The 24,589-nt window shown below is 46.9% G+C and overlaps 1 protein-coding gene across 3 annotated transcripts in view; it reads right to left on the bottom strand.

Annotated features, from left to right (window-relative positions):
• Positions 1 to 963: 963 nt before the first annotated feature.
• FAM120B (family with sequence similarity 120B) overlaps positions 964 to 24,589 on the bottom strand; it is a 95,253-nt gene continuing 71,627 nt past the window's right edge. For 2 of the 3 annotated variants that reach the window (XM_046669165.1, XM_046669163.1), the window contains exons 7-11: positions 23,345 to 23,551; positions 21,867 to 21,975; positions 17,992 to 18,084; positions 7,863 to 7,914; positions 964 to 3,212 (exon numbers count right to left, since the gene is read on the bottom strand). In XM_046669165.1, the coding sequence (XP_046525121.1) occupies positions 3,200 to 3,212; positions 7,863 to 7,914; positions 17,992 to 18,084; positions 21,867 to 21,975; positions 23,345 to 23,551 (474 nt within the window). In that variant the 3' untranslated portion in view covers positions 964 to 3,199. Of the gene's footprint in view, positions 3,213 to 5,788; positions 7,345 to 7,862; positions 7,915 to 17,991; positions 18,085 to 21,866; positions 21,976 to 23,344; positions 23,552 to 24,589 lie in introns of those variants that run through there. The other variant, XM_046669164.1, reaches the window with a different exon arrangement.

A 24,589-nucleotide genomic window follows, 5' to 3' on the forward strand; every position in this document is an offset into this window, starting at 1 on the left:
GCGAGGCTGCCTGGGCCACCTGCAGCAGCAGGTGAATGGAATCAGCCACGGGAGCAGTGAGGGTCCAGCGTCAGGCCTCAGACATCACCAGAGACTGTGAAAGGGATCTGTATGAAAAACTTCTCTAATAACTTAGGACCTTCCTGTGCACTTGGCTCAACACGAGGGAAGAAAAGGAACTGAAACGTCTGCCAGTTCTTGGCTGGGCTCATCACTGTTTGACTAAATCTCATGGTCGGTTTTGTAAAGCGAGCCTCTGTCCTTGGGCTCTTCTTAACGCTTTACCAAGAGCCCCCAGAACATGTGGGAGAAGTAGCCAGAAAGAAAAGGCACACGTCAGTTCTTGCTAAAGCGACAGGGATGGGTCATGCCCTGTGGCGTTCAACTTGGAATCAAACAAGAGGAGACAATAAACACCAGGGCCCCAAGGGGTGCTGCACGGCCAAGAGGGTGAATGCAGCACCTGGTGGGCAGGCCAGGGTGCCCCCACTCCCAGAGTTGCGCTTCCCAAGGGCACAGCGTTGAGGGTCCCTCTTTCTGCTGAGGGACAGCAGTTCAGTGGTCTGACAACATCACGGTCAGTGTGGCCATGAGCTTCTTCCCAAAGCCAACAGTTCACACAGGTGAGGAATCTTGGCTCAGGCACACAGTGAGAACAGCACTGAAGATCCGGCTCCTTCTGTGATGTGGAAATAAAGGAGCACAAACCATACACTGCGTGTCATCAGCTGACATCTTCACACTGCATAAGGAAAGATGGACCCACCACACACACAGCATACGCTCTTTTCTCCTTGTGTATAATTCTTTTTCTTTTTTGTAACAGTCAGGAAATGCTGGTGCCGACTCAGTTATTTTTCTTCTTAAGTTGTGGCAGGAGGCTGAAAGAGTCTGAAATGCTAAACAAAAAGTTCAAAAGATGGAAAAAAAACGAATACATCCAATCCTTTGGGAGCTGACACCTGAAGAATAAAACCTGATTTATTAAATCCAAGTAATCAGTACTTTAAAAATTTGCACTTCATCGAGATATAAGAACTGCCACTGGGGATCATTGCTTTCTTTTCTTTATTTTCAACTACACAACACACAAAGTCACTCTTTTTACAAGACTTCAGACAGCACAGATAAGGCAGAAGCCCCTCCTGGCATCTACTGTCCTCAGAAGATGCTGGACGCGTGGGTTAGCAGCACAGTGGGGGAGCACCAGGCGTCACCACTGGCCAGGGCCACACCAGATGCTCTGTTAGCTCAATGAAGGGGCGCACGGCCCAGGAGTCCCACAGAGTACTGAGGGGCAAGAGGGACAGGACAGATCCGATCGCACCACTGCCTCCCAGAGACGGGCCCAGGGCCAGCACCCCGGCAGAGTGCACCCCAGCCTCCCTGTCTTGATACCACCCTCACACCTGGCTGCCCTCAACACCTCTGCTCTGCACTCGTGGTGCCGTGGCCACGCCCTCTGTCCCTTCTGTGGGCACTGGCACTGCAGCTCCCTAGAAGAAGGTTCCAACTGGCTACTGTCTCGTATGAAACCTTCCTGAGCATGGCCAACGGCAGCCGGCCTTGTAGGCTGCTGGCCAGCCCCCTAAGAGTTGTTGGGGATTGTGATAATATGCTATATGTTTTATAATTTTGTTTTCATTACATTTGTATGATGTCTTTGATTGAAAGTTGTATTCAGAAAGCTCTAAGCATAAGGAATCTAAGGCATGTTTGCACAGAGTTAAATAACACAAATAAGAATAACAAATCGCCATGGGAACCAACAATTTTTTTCCTTTCAAGGGTGTACACATGACTTACATCTGAGAAACCCTGACTGAAGCAAATCGCCATCGACTTGAAGATGATGACACGGGGCCACAGAGCAGGTGGCAGGCGCAGAGCCAGGACAAGGACCTGTGCCACAAGGCCCACAGGTAAGCTTGAGGACTTTGCCTGTCACCTGAGAAGCCTGGTCAGATTCCCAAGGTTTTTCTAGCTCCAGAACTTTGACGGTAGGTTCAGATGGAAAACAGAAGCAAGAAGTCAGTCACATGTTCTCGTTAGTAAGAGCAGACTATAGTTTATATTTGGTAATAAGCCACAAATGAGTACCACAGATCACCGTCACAACACAAAGGGAGTGCCGGCAAACCCACTCAGCCGTCTGACAGCTGCAGCGCGGCCTGGTGCGACGGCTCTGCCCAGCGTGTGGAGGGCCTCGCGTCCCTCTCCTGGAGGAGCTGCCAGGCCGCACTTCGTCACTACTGCTGCCTGGTTCTTGCATGTGTTTCCTTTAAATAAGGAAGGCCTGGCTAACTTCCTAGGAGCAAAATAGTAACCACAAACCCGTCATTTCCACTTACCAATGGAAAACTCCTGAACTCCTGACAAAGCGGCATTTTTAACGAATTTAAACAAGGAACTGAAACCTAAGAGCTGTAATATGAGAAACACCAGTCATGTGCAAACTCTTACAAGGATCCTTGACGTCAGAGGCCTGGGCGAACCACTTAGAAAATACCTTGCTGTGAAACCGTATTTTTAACTCAAGTTTGAAGACTGCAAGGACAGCTGTTAGAAGACACTCCCTGTCGGTTGGGCTGCGCGGGCATGCAGGTTTCTCTCCAAGTTCGTCCAACAAATCAGGAGGAGCCATGATGACGCACCCACCTCTTGGCCTCTCTCTGGAGAGAGATGTTCAAGAGTCCATGTGGCTACCTCACAGAATAGGCGACAGAGAAGACCCTGCCGACCACAGGAGGATTTCTGTACAAGTTACTGAGTTCTTTGTTTCTTTATTCTTTTCCTAAAATATATTCCCCAAGAACAGCCATATACGTACAAACATTCAAATTAAAGATGATCCTTGTATTTAGGGTGAAGCCATGTGATGCTTCTAGGCAACAGCAGGCTGCTTTTTCATGAGTGTCTTCAGTTCTGCTTCATCTCCTTGGTTTCTAAAAGTGTCGACATTTCTAGAACTGCTGCATGTACACAGCGGAAAGCAGTTTAAAACACCCACCAAAGTCCAGCTGGCATCATTCAACACATCTGTACTGAGGGCCGTGAAGTGTGAAATACAGCGTGTTTTACTCTATGGCTCGAGTGCAGATAAGCAGGATGTATTGACCTTATGTTTAGTGTCCAGGTTTTACTGAAGACAATTCTTCCTCTGGCTGTGAAGGCTTCTTTCCTACTCGAGCAGCAGGCATCAGTTGGACCACCTAGAACACAAGTGACCGTGAGTCTCCCTGCCAACCGCCCCGCTGAGCAGTCCAGGAAAGCAGAGAACCAGCGCCTCCTGTTCTTCCTGCTGGGGAGAAGTTCCTTAGCAGGAGGGATTAGGGTGTCAGGGGTGGACTGCCAAAGTGAGGGGGCATCTGTTACTGGAGCCCCCTTTCTGAAGGAAGCAGGCAAACAGGAGGGGTATGTGTGTGTGTGTATGTGTGTGTGCAGCAGCTGACTGTACATCCAAGAAAAGACTGCAAGATGTGTCGGGAGAAAGTTCTAGTTGATACATCCTGCCCAATTCTACAAGTGGAGGGTCTCCCCGCCCTTCAGGCGCTCGCTGACTGAATGGGGCATTGTGCCATCACTACTCATCTCCTAACTGCTAAAACCAAAGGTCACACTTTCAGCCATGGTTACCTGACCTGATGCCACCTACCAAGTGCTTATTACATGCTGATGCACGGTGACCCTCAGAGCTCGGCACTGTCCACATTTTGTGGATCATTCCTACCTCAATGGCACTGAAGTTGCTGACTCCTCTCCTTCTGAAATGCTCCCCCTATCACTAGGACTCTCAATTACCAGCCTTCTCCTGATGCCCTGAGTGGCTCTGCTTAGACTCTCCCTTTTCCAGGGGTCTGCAGGTGCTGGCACCCCACAGGTTTGCTGAGTGACACCAGTCCCGGCCATGACTCTCCAGGGTATGTTCCTGACTCCTCTGACAACAGAAGCTCCCACTGCTTTAGATGCAACAGAGCTCACTGTGTGTGTGTTTCCACGGTGCAAAATGCTGCATGTATATATGTACACTCTCTCATTCAGTTTCACCCTCACTGAGAAGGAGAGGAGCAGAGAGTTTGGTGCGCTGCCCCAGGCCATGCCTGAGGTGGGCGGCGGAGCAAACTGGTTTTCCTCCTGGCTCCGAAGCCAACCACCACTGCACGGCACCTCATCACGATACACCCTGTTCTTGCTTTTCTCTTCTCCCTTATATTTCCCACCCATATTCACATCGGAAACCGAGGGCCACTCCAAGGCACTTCTACGCTGCCTCCCCTCACCCCTAGTACTAGATGGTCACTTGGGGCTCCTTCAGATTTTCTTAAATATCATCCCCTCTGTGTCTCCAGGAAGGGACCGAGGACTCTGCTGTAAGGAGACGACCAACCCGAGGTATCAGAGCAAAGGGTTCCAGTGTCAGGACGTCCCCCAGGACCACGGCTGAGAGGACTGGTCCAGTACAGGCTTCCAATCACCTTTAGTGCCTGACTCTTCAACACAAGTGGGCACTCAAGAATTACCAGCCATCTGAGAAAAGAAATCTAAAATAAAAACAAAGACCCAAACAAACAAACACACAGAAAAATGAAACTTGGAAGAACAGTCTAGGAAAGAAGGAAAAAAAGCAAAATAAAACAAAACTACTGGTGTAATTAATTTCCTCATCGCAAGAGAACATGCTACAATCATGAAATGAAGAGCATGCTATAAAAAAGAAACATTCTGAGCTCTCAGAATTTAAAAACAGCAAAATTAAAGAATTAAAGAAAACATGGAAGATAAAATTGAGGAAATCTCCCACAAAGTAGAGCAAAAAGACAAAAAGATATTAGGAGAGAAAATACAAGACAATGACAGGACAAGAATATAGAGTCTAACCTGTGAGATGAATAACAGAGAGCACAAAATGCAAGGAAAAATCACCAAAGAAACAATTTGAAAAGTTTTCCAGCTCTGAAAAACAGGAATCAGCTCTGTGTCGTGTCACTATGCAGACAGCGCCCTGGAGATGTGCAGGCCGTGGGCGTGGGCACTGTTGAGTATGATGCTAGCTACGGGCTTGTCAAACATGGCCTTTTTTTATGTTGAGGTACATTCCTTCTATCCTTACTTTGTTGAGAGTTTTTATCATGAAAGGATGTTAAACTTTGGAAATACATAAAAAAATATTAACATAACTGAAGAGAGAAATAGATAGCAATATAATAATAGTAGGGGACTTCAATACCCCACTTACAACAATGGGTAGATAATCCAGACAAAAAATCAATAAAGAAACACTGAACTTGAATTATACTTTAGACCAGAGGGAAATAACAGACATATACAGAACATTCCATCCAGTAGCAGCTGAACATACCTCCTTCTCAAGTGTATACAGAATATTCACCAGGATAGATCATATGTTAGCTTGCAAAACAAGTCTTAAAAATTTAGGAAGATTGAATTTATATCAAGTATATTTTATGATCACAAAGGTATGAAACCAGAAGTCAGTAAGAGGAGAAAAATTGGGAAATTCAAAAATCGGTGGAAATTAAACAACGAGCTCTTAAACAACCAATGGGTCAAGGAAGAAATCAAAAAGTATCTTGAGACAAAGAAAAATGGAAGCACAACACACAAAACCCATGGGATGCAGCAAAAGTAGTGTCAAGTGGGAACTTTATAGCAATAAATGCCTATGTAAAGAAAAAAGAAAGATCTCAAATGAACAACCTAATTTTACACCTCAAGGAACTAGAAAAAGAACACACAAAGGCCAAAGATAGCAGAAGGAAGAAAATAAGAAAGATTAGAGAAGAAATAAATGAAATAGAGACGAGAAAGACAACAAAAAAGATCAATGTGGGGGCTGGCTTGGTGGTGCAGTGGTTAGTTTGCATATTCTGCTTCGGTGGCCCAGAAGACCAGAGGTAACATATAATAGCATCAAGAGTACAAAAAATTCACTGTACTGGTTCTTCAAACATAATAAAGATTCTATTAACTGAATGGTTTACTTAAGCTTGCTAGTGGAAAATAAATATTTTATTAACAAGTTAGAAATTAGATATTAAGAAGGGGAAAACAATTTTTACCGAGGTCTACTCTTTTAGTCTAAGGGATGAGAAGTTTATTTCAAAGTTACACAAATAAGCAGCAAAGACATAAAACTTCCAGAAGTGGCAGTGGTCTCAAATTAGCAGAAATGAAAGGAATAGAATGTTAATATTTAGACAGGAAACATTCATAAGTGAAATGAAAAAAAATCAGTTTCCAAAGCTGGGAAATAAGGTTGTCAGTCCTACGAGACTTGCACAAAAAGCGATCAGACATGAAAATATCCTTAAGAAGAAACTGCAGGAAGTGCTGTGGACATTTCAAACAGAAGAAATGCAAACGTATTAAAATATCTAGAGACTGTATTCTTTCTTTGGTAAATACTAGATGGGATTCTAAGGCAAGACACAGCCTGGAGCCACGCATACTTGAGCTGTTAGTCAGGGTCATCCATCAAGTGCAAATACACAAACTGGACAGTGGACATGTTTAGGGCTTATTTTCTTTTTAAAGACAGCCACAGCTGGAATGACACGTCTTCTGGCGAACATGAGTGAGCATTTCCAGGAGTGCCAGAATCTCCAGAGTCACTGAATGTGGCCAGAAGTAAACCTGGGAGTCACATAGCTCTCCAGACTCAGGGGAGACAGCTGCTGATGAGGGGTCTATCTTCTATCCCCTCATCTAGATTTCTTTCCATATCAATAACCCCAAAGGTTGAACTCAGTACAATTTTGGGCTTAAAGTTTCAATTCTTAAATTATCTGAAAACTTTCATGAAAAGGATTACTCTGAACTTGAATTCATTTAAAATGTTTCTGAAGAAAAAGAGCCCTTTAGTGCTCACAGATGAAGAGCAACAAATGTACCACTCGGAAGCAACATCATAAATTAGGCTTCCTGACCCTCAGTTATTGCCTTCTCCCTACACATCCTCCTGTCTGATGCCTGGTGTCGCCTGTTGAGAACCCAGGCCTGTCTTCACATGCACTGCTGTAAAAACCTCGGAGCTGGAGCCTGGCCAAAATAAAATGAAAAGGATGGCTCACCGAATGGACCCAGAAGTCACACACTGTGCCATGACTCCAGGCAGGACCCCGCATGCGGAGTTAACTCTCCCACCAGGAAGGCAAGGAAAAGTTGTTACCTCTTTCTGCACAAACTTTTCTGAAGACCAAGAGAAGATATAGCTGGAAACTTTAGTTTTGGTTAGAATTTATAATGAGAAAACTATTCCTGGAATACACAGCTGCTAGACATCATGCCTTCAAAGACACAATGATCTGGGAAACTCCTCACAATCTAGGGTTAAGTCAAAAAAAGCAGGATTTAGTAAGATTCGGAATCATTAGGAAAAAATCAACCACACTTCGTATACAGAGGTGATAAGATTGGAAAGATGGTAAGAATGATTGTTTGGGACCACACCTCTGAAAATAAGCCAACAAACGCGTTTTTATATGATATGAGGGAGAAGTCACTGAAAAGGATTTTCCCTTTTATGTAAAGCCAGGCCTAGAGCCCACAGCCCATCTCCTTACACAAGGGACTGGGCAGTGCTGTTCTAAATATTTCACTCTGAAGGAGGGCGCTACCAAGGGTTTTAAGTCCTGACTTTGCATCTTTTTCTCTCCACACTTTTTCTGTAGGAAGCAAACTAATCTTGAAACCAAGCTAACAGCTCCATGTCAGCAGGATTTAACATCTGAATTCTTTTAAAGTTTGGCCCTTGATCTGAAAGATTTATGTCGTAAAGACAGATGTTTTACTTCAATCTTTGATAAAACAGAGTTATTCTGAAGATGGAGTGGTGGACTTACCCAGAAGACGATGAGCATCTTCTCCACTGGTCAGGCTCACGTGGTCTACTTCCTGCACCAAACAGATATTGAAACCAAACCTGAGAATTAAATTTCTCTAAAATTCCAACCAAGCCCACACGTCTGTGTATAAAACAGTGTGCCGAGTTGTACTTGGAGGACAGAGCTTTATTTTCCTTTCAGTTGTGGCCACCTGTCATTAAAATTTTGTTCCATAATTATTCCATTAAAGTAGGAAGCAATTAATTAAGAGGTAGGACTTAGTGGAAGGAAGCAGTGTCAAAACTGCTCCTCTTGACTCCAGTTCCAGCCATCTGCATTCTATCTAGACAGTCCCTGCTGCCAACAACGTTTGGAAATGGAACTTCACATGCAGATGGCGCACGGGGGACATTTTGCCAAGTAGGGAAAAAAAGCAACGTGAGGCTCTTTCCACAGCTGAGCCCAGAGCGTCCCTTTCCCAGCCACGGTGCAGCTGGCACTTTCTGCTGTCCGCCAGACAGGGAGCAATCCTGCAAGTAAAAAAGGTCGTCGTTCCTCACATCTAAAGAATAACACTTTTCCGACAAAATTGTCCTTGCTTCTGCTTGACTGATGATGCTGTGGGCAGTCCGTCTCTCACACCTCTCCCAGAAGTGTGAGGCTCAGGGGCCCTGGCAGAGGCTGGGGGTCACAGCAACGGCCAGAATGAGGTTTCCAGGCCCCACCCTTGTTATCACAGATGACCAGAGGCAGTTTTAGCACAGCAGGGCCTCCTGCAGAATTACCCCAGGGAAGCGAAAATCTGAAGAAATCACAGGCAAGTTTGTAGCTGCTGACTGTGGAATTTAACACATCATTTCTCACCAACAGCAAGGAAGAGGTTAAAATGTTCTCACCTCAGTGGCCATCCATCATTTTAAAAGTTCTGGAAGCTTTGATGCTCACCACCTCAGGAGGCGAGGTTCACACCTCATTGGGGCAGGGCCCTGGTTCACACAGCATGGGGAGAGAGGCCCTCCATTCTGGCATCCATGGATCCCAGCCTGGCCCAGACAGAGGCTCACCTCTCAGCCAGGGCAGCCCCTGAGAGACTTCCCAACTCTTGGGCAGTAACTCAGTCTTCTCATTCTGAGGCATTTTTAGTTTTTCACTAACACAAAGAATTTTGCCTGTTAACTCTGTCCTGGAAATAGTGACAACTTTCTACTTAGACTACTTTAATGTCTTCAAAACATGCTAAAATAGGAGTTTGAAGGTAGATGCAATCCAGCAAAAACCATGCTGGCCAAGGGAAGAGGACACAATTCAGTCATGGTAATTAGAACAGAAAAAGTGGACAGCTGACCTAAAAAATATGTCTTAGTCCTAATAAAAGATTTTATGTGTGTGTGTGTTTGTATACAAACATCTATTTTATACAGAAACATCTGAAATTAGAAAACATATTTGCACTGCCAAGAGCATCCTTGTGAACATTTCTCCACGTAGGGCAAAATGCAGTGACACATACTGTCCTCACTCATCTGTTATCTTCTGGGCCTTCTAATCTCTTCCACCCCTGATCCTAAATTCTGAAATCTGACACGACTCGGCACAGACACCTCAATTTTGCCTTAACCTGAGGTATCCCAGAGGTAACGTTTCAGCCCCAAACACAAGCATTACCATCCTGTGACCTTTGTGTCACTGTATGGTCCTACTCCACAGAGCAGGGATTTCCTTCAGAGACCCACTTACAAACGAGGGCGTAGCTTTCCAGCAGTTTCCACGCTCTAGCTATTGAGGCTACTGTGGTTTTCTTGCTTCTACGTGACCCGAACATAAGAGGTAAAACATGCTTCTCTAGGCCTGGCACCCAACCCAGTCTGACAAACATTCCTTAGGGTTCCAAACATTTCCTGAAATTCAAGGTGGTCGTGCGGGTAATGAGAAGGGGAGGCCCTACGTCCGGAGGGAGAGAGTTTCTGTGTGGAGTTCACATCAGGCTGACCTGAGAGTCGTTCTTGGACTGTGCGCATCCCGGAGCCACAGGAGAGACCTGTTTCCCTCAGTAAGAATGGAAAGGAGGCAGAACAACAGATGTCTGACCGCTCTCCTTGCTGTACATTCACGGGAGGGATGGGATCAGCTATCCTGCACCTGCACAGTCAGTGCTGCTTACAAGGGACGCCACAGGCCCCAAGTGCCTGTCCTTCTGCGGCACTGGCTGTCCCCAGGTGTCTCTGCAACAGCCAGCTGTCACTGCCTCTCTCTGGGTCGCAAGAACTATAGATTAATTTTGGTTATCTGGAGTTTTATCTATACGTGTGAATGGAGTCCTAAAACAACATATGTCAGAAATGAGGGGGCCAGCCCAGTGGCACAACAGTTAAGCGCACATCTCGGCGGCCTGGGTTTCGCCGGTTCAGATCCCGGGTGCGGACATGGCAACGCTTGGCAAAAGCTATGCTGTGGTAGGTGTCCCACGTAAAAGTAGAGGAAGATGGGCATCGATGTTAGCTCAGGGCCAGTCTTCCTCAGCAAAAAGAGGAGGATTGGCAGCAGTTAACTCAGGGCTAATCTTCCTCTGAGATGTGCACTAACATAGTTACAGATGGACACACTGAATTCAGAGAGAATGCTGGCATGTTGCGGGGAGCTTGCCGTAACATCCTGCCTGTGGGCAGCCAGGTTCCATCAAGCCTACCGTGGCCCGCGGTCAGCTCAGATCACTCAACACCTAACAGACGTGTTAGCAGTCTGTCAATCTAGTCTTCACTCACTGAGTCACTGATTTGCTGAGTCCACGAGGATTTAGTTCCTATGACATGCACACGATGTTTGGTAGAGGGATCCTGCCTGAGAATAAACAGGGAATTGAACAGCGGGGTGTACGATGGGGACACACAGGCCCAGAGCTCAAGGAGAACCAAGTCCTGGAAAGAGAGAGGTCATTTGTAGTACGGGAGGGGGGGTCACCCCACAGTACAGAGAAGAGAGGGGTCACCCCACAGTATAGAGAGGGGTCACCCCACAGTGCAGAGAGGAGAGGGATCACCCCACAGCACGGGGAGGAAAGGGGTCACCCCACAGTGCAGGGACAAGGGGGCACCCAGGTAGGGCGACGAGCACACTCAGGGTCCTCTATGCTGCTTGGTGCTGTGCTTGGGCTGAGCTGGACGGCAGGACTCAGGAAATCAGAAGGATGTTCACCAAACATGCACTGAGCTTGTTGCACTACAGACGATGTTGATTCTTTACTACATAGTGTGATTTTTTCCGACAACTAGTGTCTACTATTGTTAGAAGCAGAAAGGAGTCAGAAAGACACAAGTCAGCTAGAAAGTGCTTCTTGTTCCCACAGCAGCTCAGACCCATCTTATCAGCCCAAGTCACTGGCAAAGCCCGGCCTCGGGTTCCTGTGGGGGTACCTCCATCCCTCCCTCTGCCCCAGATCCAGCCACTTCCTAGGCCCATACCCTGCAGACCAAACAAGGGGCCCCAACCCTCCAGCCCCCTCGCCCTCTTGGCCAGCCTTGTCCTCAGAGCCTCTTGCTCTCCAGAGTCACCAGGTGCTTGCCTGCACTCATTCCAGTCCCAGTGGGACACCACTGCCACCAGGCTCTCACCAGTCCTTCAATGTCCAGTTCTCATCTTGCTGCATCTGACCTGCTTAGCCCCAAACCTGTATCCATCCACTGCTTTCTCTTCACCTATACCAATCATCAAGAGCATCCCACCTGCAGATCTCTCAGCCTGACTTCCACCTGCCGTGAGGACTAGTCACACACACACAGGACACGTGAAAACGTGAAGACAGGTGGCACCCTTGCTGCTGCAAGGCCCACAGTGACTCGGCTGCGACAGGCCCCTGTTTGCAACCCGAGGGGTCTGTTGTAGTGTCACGCAGGATCTCGAGAGTAAGACTTCTCCTCCCTGGAGGGAACTAGGGCTGGGGATGAATATCTACTCTTTTGCCCTAAGAAAAGTTATGAGAAGGAGAAATTTCCAGACACAAATACTTCTTTCCAACAGAATAGGAAGAAACTTAATTCTTTGTTTACTATAGATCCAAGGGAAATAGGTTCTGCTCCAACTAAAACGTGTTCCTGTAATCTTTGCCCTTACATGAAAGTAAAGAATAAGAAAACATTCATGACATTTCTTCCTGGGCACTGGCCTGCACGCAGAGAAAGCTTTCACCAGAGTGGTGGCGACGCTGTGGGGGAGGACCTGGTGTTGAAGCTGATGGCTCCTTGTGGGGTGGGTAACTGAGGACTGAAATTACTCAGGCCAACCTACACATCAGGCTGTGGTTTGTTTGCTTGCTTTTCTAATTTTATTTTTAAAAAACAGCTTTACTGAGGGATAATTGACATTGTTTGCTTTTAAACAGAAAAAACTAATAAAACAGTTCAGCTTTTAAATATTAAGAGAGACATGAGAATAAATGCCAGGAAAGTAACACTGAAAATGCTCTGGAACAAGATTTAGGAAACGACAATGAGAAGCTCCACTCAACACTAAGGACATGAATACTTCCTCTCCAGTCCTCACAACTGTCCTGCAGGATAGCTGTGCACCCATGTCAGACATCAGGAGACACGCCTGGAGGTTCCACCATTTGCTAAAGGGAGGTCCTTGAAGTGCTGGATCCAGGATTTGAGACCACATCTGCCTGCCAGAACCCACTGTAGTGGGCTACCACTGGAAAAAAATGAAATAAGTAAAGAAAGCCTAGAACGCTTACTATTCTAAGAGGCTTCAAATTCAAGGACCAAACCGGTCGTGCTCCATCTGGCTTGGGCGAGATCAAGCATGATGTTGATGCTATGTCTGTAAGTGGCATGCTCTTCCTCTCTTACTCTTAAGTGTTACTATTCTGCCATGGAAAAGCAGAATCCAAGAACCATAGACTCAGAGCCAGGACACTGAGGGCTCCCAAGGCCGGATGTCCGAACAAGGCCAAGCAGCAAAGGTAAGGGAGCTCAGGGGACACAGCCCATCAGCGGATGGCCTGGAAGCGTAAATGCATGCGTGTGGGCCATCTGCTCCACACAGGCACGTGTGAGAACCACATGCCCCAGCCTACCTGGGGAATTCGTGGCCTCTCTCCCACCCTCCTACCCAGGCTTACCTGTAGCCATCACCACTCTGACTTTATCTCCTCTTTCCCAACCTCCTGAGACACAGCAGGGAGGAAAGGGGACAAGCTTGAACCAAAAGGGGTGAATGGAGGTCCCCGTTCCCCACCACACCAGGCCAGGTGCAGGACACTGCCAGCAGGAAACTGGCTGGGAGAGGTGCTTGCTAGGGGCAGCCTTTCTCATCTGCTTGGGGGAGCACAGAGAAGATTCTGGAAGGGAAGGACTAAGGCACAGCCATCATGTCAGGCTGCGTGAAAAGCACCACAGGCCTCCCCTCACTCTCAGCCCACTTTCCGAGGCAGGGTGGGTGCAGCCCAATCCTCACCTGGGGGCAAGGGCCTCAGGTGCCTGACATGTACACTTTGACAGTGGCCAGGTATCCAGGGTCCTGCTGCTGAAACACACATAGGATGAGATATGCAGACGGACGGGGCTAGGACCCCCGCTTAGCTCCAAGCCCACCACACACTTGTACTTCAAACACAGTGTTGGCACCTAAATCCAAACTGTGTTAGTATGACAAAATTTGTTTCATCACAGCTTTATACTGAAGGTCCGCAGGCTTTGAGCACTTTGGTGGCAGTCTGTGACTAAGGGGATATCTACGCAGAATGTGACTCCTTGTCCCCACTGCTGATACTGTCCTGGTCAAGCCACCGTGCAGCAGCTCCTGTGAGCACACTCCAGAGTTCTCCCGAGAGCTCAGAGGCCCCTGCAGGTCTGCTCCTCCTGCTGCCTGTGCCTCCTTCCCTCTCACAGGCTGCTTCTGCCACACAGGTCTCAGCCGCCTCTGCATTCCTGCCATTCCTCCTGCAGGACCTTCCCCTGGGGTGTTAGATGGCCGCTCCCTCCCTCTCATCAGGCCTTTCTTAAATAGGCCCTTGTCAGAGGGATCTTCTCAGACCCTCGTTTAAAACATCAGAGAAGGGGCAGGGGTGCGGGAGGAGGGGGCTCCAGGAGAGGGGGCATTTTGAATAACATGTCTACTCAGGGAAGGGAAACAAAAGAAAACACAAACAAATAGGACTACATCAGACTAAAAAGCTTCTGCACAGCAAACAAAACCATAAACAAAACGAAAAGGCAACCCACCAACTGGGAGAAAATATTTGCAAATCATATATCTGACAAGAGGTTAATTTCCAAGAACTCATACAACTCAACCACAAAAAAATGTACAACCTGACGAAAAATGGGCAGAGGATATGAACAGACACTTTTCCAAAGAAGATATACAGATGACCAACAGGCACATGAACAGATGTTCAACATGGGGACATGGGGGCCAGCCCTGTGGCTGAGTGGTTAAGTGCACGAGCTCTGCTTCGGTGGCCCCAGGTTTCACCGGTTTGGATCCTGGGTGTGGACATGGCACTGCTCATCAGGCCATGCTGAGGCAGCGTCCCACACAGCACAACCAGAGGCACTCACCACTAGAACATATAACTATGCACTGGGGGGTTTTGGGGAAAAGAAGAAGAAGAAAAAAAAGAAGATCGGAAACAGATGTTAGCTCAGGCACCAGTCTTTAAGAAAAAAAAAGATGTGCAACATGACTAGTCATCAGGGAAATGCAAACCAGAACTACAATAAGATATCACCTCAGGCCCATCAGGGAAATGCAAACCAGAACTACAATGAGATATCACCTCAGGCCCATCAGAATGGCTATAATGAACAAGACGAAAAATAACAAGTGTTGGAGAGGATGTGGAGAAAAAGGAATGCCCATATACCACTGGTGGGAATGCAACGTGGTGCAGCTACTATGGAAAACAGCATGGAGATTTCTCAAAAAATTAAAAATAGAAATACTTAAGCAGCCCTGATAGCCTAGTGCTTAAAGTTTGATGTACTCGACTTCGGCAGCCCGGGTTTGGTTCCTGGGCATGGACCCACACCACTCGCCTGTCAGCAGCCATGCTGTGACAGTGGTTCACGTTGTCCTTTTAGAAGGACTTACAACTATACAATTATGCACTGGGACTTTGGGGAGGAGGAAATAAAAGGAGAGAGGAAAACTGGCAACAGATGTTAGTTTAGGGCAAATCTTCCCCAGCAAAAAAAAAAAAGAAAGAAAGAAAGAAAGAAAAAAAGAAAAAACAACCCACAGCTTAAAAAAAAAAAAAAAGAAATATCATACAACCCAGATATCCCACTACTGGGGATTTATCCAAAGAACATGAAATCAACAATTCAAAGAGACTTATGCATCCCTATGTTCACTGCAGCGTTATTCACAATAGCCAAGACATGGAAGAAATCTAAGTGCCCATTAATGGATGAATGAATACAGAAGAAGCAATACTACTCAGCCACAAAAAAAGACAAAATTATGCCATTTGTGACAACATGGATGGACCTTAAGGGTATTACGCTAAGCAAAATAAGTCAGACAGAAAAAGACAAATAGCGTATGATTTATTCATATGTGGAAGATAAACACATAGATAAGGAGAACAGATTAGGGGTTACCAGAGGGGAAGGGGGCAGGGGGAGGGTGAAAGGGGTTAAGGGGCACATGTGTGTGGTGATGGATGGAAACTAGACTACTGGTCGTGAACATGATACGGTCTGTACAGAAACTGAAATATAATAATGTACACCTGAAATTTATACAATGTTACAAGCCAATATGACTTCAACAAAATAATAAAGAAGTTAAAAAAATGATACTATGCCATAGGAACTGTTCCAGACCATAAAAATAAAAATTTACAGCTCATCAAAAAAACCTGCAGAGGGGGAGGGAGAGAGTGTGTGTGGGAGAGAAAGTGTAGGCTCCACCTTCTCAGGCCTCTGTGCGTTTGTCCAGGTTCTTCTTTCCCTCAGAAGTACCTTCACTCTGGCTCACTTGAGGAAGGCCTGTCATCCTGAGTTAGAAATTCTGTCCTCTTCCCAAGCGCCCCCGAGCAACCTCACTGTCCCCCTAGAGATGGACAGGTCTGACGGATGAGAGCCGAGCAGGCACTTGTGTCCATGGCTGCGGGACCCCAGCACACCGCTGAGCCCCCAGGGCAAGCATGGTGCTTGCTACAAATGTATCCTCAGGGCCACACAGGGACTGTTGGGCCTTCAGTGAATGTGGCACCTGATCAAGAAAGGGGAAAACCAAGTGTGTCGCAGACACTCACGCGTGGCAGTGGCAGCGCTTCTACAGCACTGGATGTCATCTGGCTCTAGGAAAGTACACAAACCATCCTATCATTTTCTGGGCTCTCTGTTTGTGGTTTAGTGTAGTCCAATAAACGACCATACCTTCTAAATTAAAAGCCATCTCAAATATACTTGAAATAATGGAAAGAAGGCATTTGCCCTCCTCTCAGTCACACGGTACTAGCATAAATATTCAGATGGTTTAGCTGGCAATGAAGTGGAAGTAATCCTTATGCTTATACTGGACTAGAGATCCCAAGAGGGTGGAATGTTACTAAATATGTTCCACAGACCATCTGCAGACTTCAGATGTCAGTGGGTGGCACGCTTTGGCAGAGTCTCTGCAGGTTAAGCCGGCTCAAAGGAACATCTAACGCAATTGTAAATCCAAATTTACGGAGCTTTTCTCTCTCCCCCAAGGATGGGCATTTCAAAAATACGCATCATAAACTGCGGTCTACACTGAACTATACAGCGAACTCCCAACATCTGCTGAATGTGCAGATTCTACCAAGAACAAGAGGAAAGAATGCGGTCCTCCACCAGGTGGCCCACGGGGCCGAGCCGGAGGGCCCACAGCCTCAGCTCAGACTCCCACCCAGCAACATCACCAGTGATGGCCTGCAATGGCTGTTTGCAGAGAGGGAAACCCAGAAACACTAATCTGGTTAATGACCAAGATTTACTGTGCTTCAGGCAATAATTTGAGCAATTTGTGAAATCTCCATACATTTTTAGAGGTTGCAAAAGTTAAAAAAAATAATAAATTAAGTTAAAGGTGTGTTGGCATTTGAAGGGATAAAATTATAAATCTTAGGTAATTTTTTGTGTGTGTGTGACGAAGACTGGCCCTGATCTAACAACGGTTGCCAGCTTCCTCTTTTGCTTGAGGAAGATTGTCCCTGAGCTAACATCCATGGCAATCTTCCTCTATTTTATATGGGATGCCGCCACAGCATAGCTTGATGAGTGGTGCTAAGAAACACCCAGGATCTGAACCTGTGACCCTGGGCCGCTGAAACAGAGCATACAAACTTAACCACTATACGACCGGGCAAGGCCCAATCTTAGGTAATTTAAAAGTTTACACAGCTTGGCTCTCAAAACTGTAAAGAACTTGAGTTTAAATACTAAGATGTGAGATTTTCTATGTATCTAAAGCTATACTACATTCTGCTCTGTGCATTAAAACCAGATACCTGTATTACATAGATAAGAAATAAAGGGTTCATCTTATTTCCTATATCACACTGTAAGGCTCTTATGCATATAAGACAAGGAAAATATCAAAATGCTACTCTCAGTAGAAGACTACTTTTCGTGCCATGCTTTTTGGTTTTTTTTTTGAGAAAGATTAGCCTTGAGCTAATAACTATGCCCATCTTCCTCTATTTTTATATGTGGATGCCTGCCACAGCATGGCTTGATAAGTGGTGGCTATGTCCGCACCCAGGATCCGAACCAGTGAACCCAGGCTGCAGAGGCAGAGCACGCGAACTTAACTGCTGCGCCACCGGGCCGGCCCCAGTATGTCATGTTTTTATTGGAAGGATGTGTGTGCATGTAACCTTTACAAGAGCCTTCCTCTGAGTAAATTATAAAAACTGGGTCTTGAACAGATGAATGAACTGATAGAAACTAAAGTGGCAAGGAGCAGAGACAGACGCATCAAGCGTGGAAATCGCCTCTAGTTCACTAAGTAATGAAATTAGCTATATGAGTATATTTTCCTGTTTATTTACTTGTGAATATACAGTCTATTACAAAACAGACAGAAGGCATCCTCAGCTCAAGCACAGTGTGAGAGGAACAGCAGGCATTCGGTGCTGCTGCAGGAGCCCCGCCCGCTGCTGCCGGCCTCTTACCTGGTCCCTGGTCTCTCCAGTGCTGTCCTTGGCCAGACCGGCTGTGCCCGGAGCTTGTCCTGTGGGAGCCTGATCCCTCTCTTCCCCACCTCCCTGTGGGGACACATGATCAGCACGTTAGCAAACTACCAGATGCCTAACCACAAATGACACATTATGTTTAAGCAAGGGGGCACTGGGTTGGGAGTTTTCAAACTTCCGGTGTCCTTAAATCACAGGGAAAGCCCATGAAAAATGCAGACTTAGGGGCTGCAGCGCCAGAGGCAGGCTGGGTGGTGGGAGCTGGAGGTCTGCATTTAAACATTTTCCCAGGAGAACCCGTGGGTGATGGGAGGTGTGGACTCAACGATACTGGTCCAGAGCAGCAGCTTTCCATTAGGTTCCCGTCAAAGCAGGGCCCTCAGCAGGAAGCTCTGATCGGGTCTGCCTCCCTGGGGCAGCGGGCCAGACGCTGCTCTGCCCAACAGCTAGAGGCCTGGCCCCACACCACTGGCCACCAGAAGGGCTTCTGACCAATGTGCCCACCACCAGCATTCAGGGCTCTGGGTGAGCAACAGTCCTGGGACTTCGTGAGCCAGATGAAGGTCCTTCTCTCCTCCCACTTCTCCACAAACTTAATTCACAAAATTTCCTTACTTTAAAATTTCCTCTCCTAATCCTAAACCCTGACACCTCCCACCATGTATCTCTACTAGAATTTAACACGAGAAGATCTAAGCACATATTTAAATTTGGACATCCTGATATTTCCTGGTACTCCACAGAGAGAGAGGCCAAGGCTGCCTGGCGCCCTGCAGCAGGCTCAAGGCAGTGCTCGAAGGACACGGGGAGGATCCCACTGCTGGCCCAACCCTGTGGCCCCCAAAGCCCCAGGCATGCGCACTCTTGCCCAGCTGTGGACAGGGAGGCCGCCCGTGGCGCGCAGGGGATGAGGGTTTCAGGGAGGAGGAGACAGCGAGGCTGGGTGTGTGAGCCGCAGCCCTGCTTGACTGGACATGTGCAGGCGTGCGACTGCTACGGCTACTCCCACACTGTCCGCGGGACCAACCATGGCTCCGCAGCCATCCTCCTCGGGCGGCTGGGTAAGGCCTCTGCCTCCCTATCACCACATTCCTACGCTGGTGGCAGAGGTGCTTTCCTAAAACCATCCTTTTGATCACATCACTTCAAAGTCCATCAAAGCTCCCCATTTGCTGTGGACAAAATAGTCACGACTTGTCAGCCTCCCTCTCATAGTCTAGTCCCTACTCACCTTCCCAGCCTTTCTCCTATTCCTGCTGGATTTACCCAAGTCTCATTACTGACAGTCTTTCAGAAACCAGACTTTTCTGCTGTCGCCTCAGCACCTTCCTTCCTCTGCAATATCCCTTTATCCACTACAAACTCAAACTCCATGAGGCTCTCAAGGCCTTGGTCAGGTGCCACTTTCTGCATCAACATTTCCACGACCTAGCCAGGATCACGGTGGCCCTTTCCTCTGTGGGTCTTGTGTGGGGCGCAGGCCAAGCTCCTATTGTACTGGGACAGTAAATGCATCTGCAGTCATTTTTCAGCTTGCTGCTGGACCGGAACCAGGAGCGCACGATGCTATCTGGTTCATTTACAGCATCAAGAGCCTGAGTGGGTGAACTCAGAGCTCAGAGATGGAGGTAAAGAAGCAGTCTCTCAGGGCCACAGCACCTGTGCCTGGCACCCTGAGCAGTTCAGATCACTCGATGTCCCGAGCAGTTGTGGTTCACAGCAGTCAGCTCAGGAACACAAGGGGAGTGGGTAGCTTCCCAAAGCTGCACTGTGCAGCCCATGTGGCTGGAAGAAGCCAAGGTCTGGATACCTGCCATGTCCCTACAGCCCTTCCGACCTCGGAGACATGGGTAGCAAGACTACAGAATGCTGTGCTGGGGGTCAAGAGGCCTTGGGGCTCTAGTCTGAGTTCTGCCACCAAGAACCTGCTTAATATCGGGGAAGTCACACGGGCCTAGGTTTTCCTTCTGCAAACCGAGGGAGTGAACCATAGAACCCCAAAATTGTAATTGTGAAGAAAATGATGACCACGAGGACAAAAAGAGGAACTGTTTCTAAATAATGTAAAGTGACTCATCATATCTCTTGAAATAGTTTTCCTTGTTAACTTGGAATAATATGACAGGGTCACCAAATTCTGCCCATCTATAGGCACCTTCATTAGAAAGCAGTCAAATACAGTTTTCTGAAAGGATGGGAAGTGCCTGCACTGCAGCATTAAACTAAAATGCATGGCAAGTGTGAAACCATAGGCCCCCTTCGGGGTTCGGGACAAACTGGGCACACACGCAGTCCTCTTAAGCCTGAGTGCCTGCCCTCCAAAATGCAGAGAAGGGTTTAGGCATTCAGATGCCAGTGACCATGGCTAGCTCACAAGAGCCTGCTTTCCGCCATCCGCACAGTACTGCCACCCCATCACTGCTCTCCCCCCAGTCTCACTGGTGATGGGAATCCTGCAGCACTGTGCTTGCAGGGTGGACTTCTGGAGTGACATGCTGCCAACCAGTTGAGAGAATGCTGTGCATTTATTTTGCAAGGAATAAACTTTTGCTTTGGTGTCTCCAGTTCTGCCTGTCTACATGTGGCTGGAGACAGTTTAAAGGATAGAGACAAGGATGGAGCAAGAGGGAGTCTGTTCCTCCTGGGAAATGGGAGAAAGAGCCTTCCTCATGTCTGGAAGTCCCTTTACTTGCCCCAGACGTGCTCCGTCAGTGGATCCACAAACGGCTCCTCGTAGGAGCTGGACATATCCCAAGGCAAACTACTGACCTCAAGACATAAAGCCTCTGGGAGTGAAATCTGCAAGGCTGACACCAAGCAGGCCTCCTTAAGATAGTCTGGTGGGTAGGAAGCTGGGGTGAGTTCTCTTACTCCATCAAGAAAAAAATAGGACTGCTACTGTTACAGGTATAGAGCCTAACCCAATGAGGACGTGAAATAATAGTTAAAATAAGCTCAGTAACAAAATAAGCTAATAAATAAGATGTCCAACTTCACTGATAAACAAGGAAGCATCCAGTCAACAAGATATAGTTTTCCATCTATCCAATTAGTGAGAAAACAAATTCTTCAATGCTATCAAAGGTGCCATGAGACAGAAACTCTTATCACGGCTGGTGAAGGGATGAATTGATAAAAGGTTTCTAGGAAACAAGTTGGCAACATTCATCTAAGACCTGATTACATTTTGCTCTATAATTCTGTGAACCATGGTACACAGAAGCATTATGTAGAACAAGGACAAAGGAAGCCGCATTAGAGCTCCAGGGGACCAGGAAGTAAGCAGGGCACAGGCTGTGGGGGTCTGTAGCTCAGCTCAAGAAGGATCCTCACCCTCCTGACTATGCTATCAGCTAAGTGCTAAGTGGAGAAACAGGACACAGAATTGCAGAGCACAGTCACAGCCAGATAAAAGCACAGAAAAACTGCAAAGACACCTTATCCATCAGCATGCGTTACCTTTAGGTGACAGAATTAAAGGTTATTTATATTTCCTTTTTAATTATTTCCTTTATATTCTAAATTTTTCTAATATACTTTTATTATGAAAAAATAATAAACCCAAACTTTTGTCAAATAAACATACATTACCCAAGCTGCATCTGTACCTCAGGAAATCCTGGAAAGGAGGTTATGTACCCAGAGAAGAGTTCTTAATTATGCACTTGACAAATGAACCCTCTGAAAAATTTTTTCCTAATGGGATCAGAATTTAAACTGCTGGGTGGCATGCTATCATTTTAATTTTGTTTTTTTTTTCCAATTTCAACGGGCTCTTCTTGGCATTCTTTACCGATAAGCCGCACGAAACAGTTAGGGACTATCTTGGTGGAAACTGAGTAAGTGAGGCCCACCTGAGTGATGTGAACGCCCGTGCTGCCTGCTGACAATGCGTCTGTTCTCCTTCATGCAGGCCTTGCATACCACAGACTTCAGGTTGTGGAATCTGGTGAGCTGAGACCTCTGCAAACAGACCAGAGGGGGCGGAGCAGCGTCAGACACGGGCAGGCACTCAGGAGACACAACCGCACAGTGAGAATGGTCTCCAAAGACATGGGGCGGTTCTCCTTCAACACTGGAACCTAACAGGAGGCTCTGAGAAAATTGACATTTTCCTGAATCCCCGGGAAAGGTAACATTAGCACCTACAACTTCTCTTGTCTTCTGTAGGTTAGACAGTCAAATCTAAAAGCGTCTTCAAGTTCTGCTGTGACATCAAGGTCACCACCACACAATCTCACTAAAAAAATCTCTGCCTGTAATTACATTCTATCCTCTGTGCCTTGTTTTAAACTAGAAGGGTGACCCGACAACCACTCTGTACTTGGTCACGACATTAGATAAAGACAGACCCACGACCACGGATTCACAGGCCGCACCGTGAGTCAGCTCCACGTTCACCTTTCCTCAAGTCTACAGAAACAGGCCAGAGCAAGGAACATCTTCCTCGTTACTCTGCTTCTGCTATCTGTACATAACTGGTTACTTCTAAATTCCGAACACTTAAATTCCTGTGACACCCTGGATTTTGTGTTTGTGTGTGTGTGTGAAAGCAATGGCAACACACGACCAAACGTTTTTTATCTGACATGAAAGCTTAGAGCACTTTATCGAAACAGACAGTAGGCCCTTGGTCTTGCGCGTGCCTGTGGGTATTAAAACACACTCCAAATGAGCTTGGCCAAGGCCTGACTTGGAAATCTTCCAGGAATCGTGTAGCAATCGTACTTATAAAGCCGGAACAGCAGCCAACATCCCCAACTGAACTGTCAACCTTCAGGGAATATTTTCAAGTAATAAATCATCACTATTCCTATTGGATTAGTCTGACGTCTGCAGAAGCAACTCTGCAGGAAAGATTCATCCTTAATTCAAAAAGGGGAAAAGGAGCGAAAACACTTGAAAATTAAAACGTGTTTGACCGGGTGGGACACTGCTTCCCTCCTTCAGCAGACATTCTGGGGTCTCGAACCCACAGAAGTATCATGGCAGAAGCTATGAAATGCCTCGACCCTGAAGTCTTATGGCTCCAGTCACGCGTTCCCGGCTCTCCTGAACAACACAAGCCTTCAGGAAAGCAGTCGTTTGAACAACACACCAGCAGTCATAATGTTTTCTGTGTAAACTTCCAAAGCCAGGGAACATGCGCCTCCTCAGATTGGATGTTCCTGGTGAGCACATTTGTTTTCCAAAGTAAAGTGACCATTAGGATAGACAGCACTGCTGACCTTTCTGACGTCCAACCAAGGTCTCTGAGTTTTCAGGCCGCCTTTGAGCCTCTGATTTCAAACATTTAAATTGTTGTTGAATGTGAAAAAACACATGAACTCACATTTTGTTCTAGGAGAACCTCCACAGCATATCCTTTTTCAGATAACAGGTACTTCTGATGAAAAAGCTTCCCGTCAAATACGTTCCAGGGCATGAAATCACTCATCCTCCAGGGGAAGCCGCATGCACTGTTGACCAGCACCAGAGTGGTGAGGCCGCGGACCAGGAGGGAGCCAAGCTGCACAGCTCTGGGGTCGACGTAATCAAGCTGCGGAAACCAGACACACACAGAATGTGAAAACGGAGCTGCACGTGTGTGGGAGACAGACACTGTGGTCTCAGGGCTGCATGCTAGACCTGAGTCACAACAGACGCTGGCAGAACCACCACGGCTGCGCTGACCAGCCCAACTTCTGAGCTCCACTGAACAGGAGGGAGGGAGGGCGGGCCTCACCAGTGAGGCTGCGTCTTCATTTGCTCACCCACCACTCAAACACCAGACATCTACCCAGGCCTGCTCTGGTTGTACAGACCACCTCTGAGCTGCAGCACAGAAGGGTCCCATCCCCACATCAAAGCTGTGGTCCACTTGAAAACGCTGTGGGATCATTCGCTTCGGGTGTACTCTCCTCTGAAAACTTTCTTTAATAAAAAGCAAAAGCAGAGGAAGAGACGCTAACAGAGTACCATTTTAGACACTGACGCTTTCACTGCATGTTTTAAAATTATACTCAGTTCTAATTATGAGAATTATTAAAAATATTTTAAATGACTACTTAAGAATAAAATGGCTTATTATCTCATAGGGTGGATGGGCTGATAATTTTTACAAATTAAGAAGTTCATACCAACAAAAAACAATTCTTTTTGTCGTCAAATCAACCTCGGCGTCAAGCATTCTTACTGCTCTTGGATGGAGACACCGCCCCAACATGCTACAGAGGGGAGTCCTGCATTTGGTGAGAACCCTTACTTTCCAGTCACTCACGTTGCTGGAACTTGTAGCCTTCTTGACCACACACAAGGTGACCTGACACCTAGCAGTGTCCACACGATCGTGCTGGAGAGGCAAGCTCAGCTGATTCTGTCCTCTTCTGGTTTATCTATCTATATCTGGTTTATCTCAAATTAAACAGCAGCTATTTTAAATGTCACTTCGTATTTAAAATAGTTTATAAAAGTGGAATAAATCAGGAAAAAAGTGACGGATGTTTTATCCCCTCTATAACTAAGGTTTCACTTCACTGATTAAAAGAAACTTGATCACCATCTGAAAAAATTTATGATGAACTGGGATTACTCCAGA

The sequence above is a fragment of the Equus quagga genome, chromosome 8, assembly GCF_021613505.1.
Source record: "Equus quagga isolate Etosha38 chromosome 8, UCLA_HA_Equagga_1.0, whole genome shotgun sequence".
In the NCBI taxonomy this organism is placed as follows: Eukaryota; Metazoa; Chordata; class Mammalia; order Perissodactyla; family Equidae; genus Equus; species Equus quagga.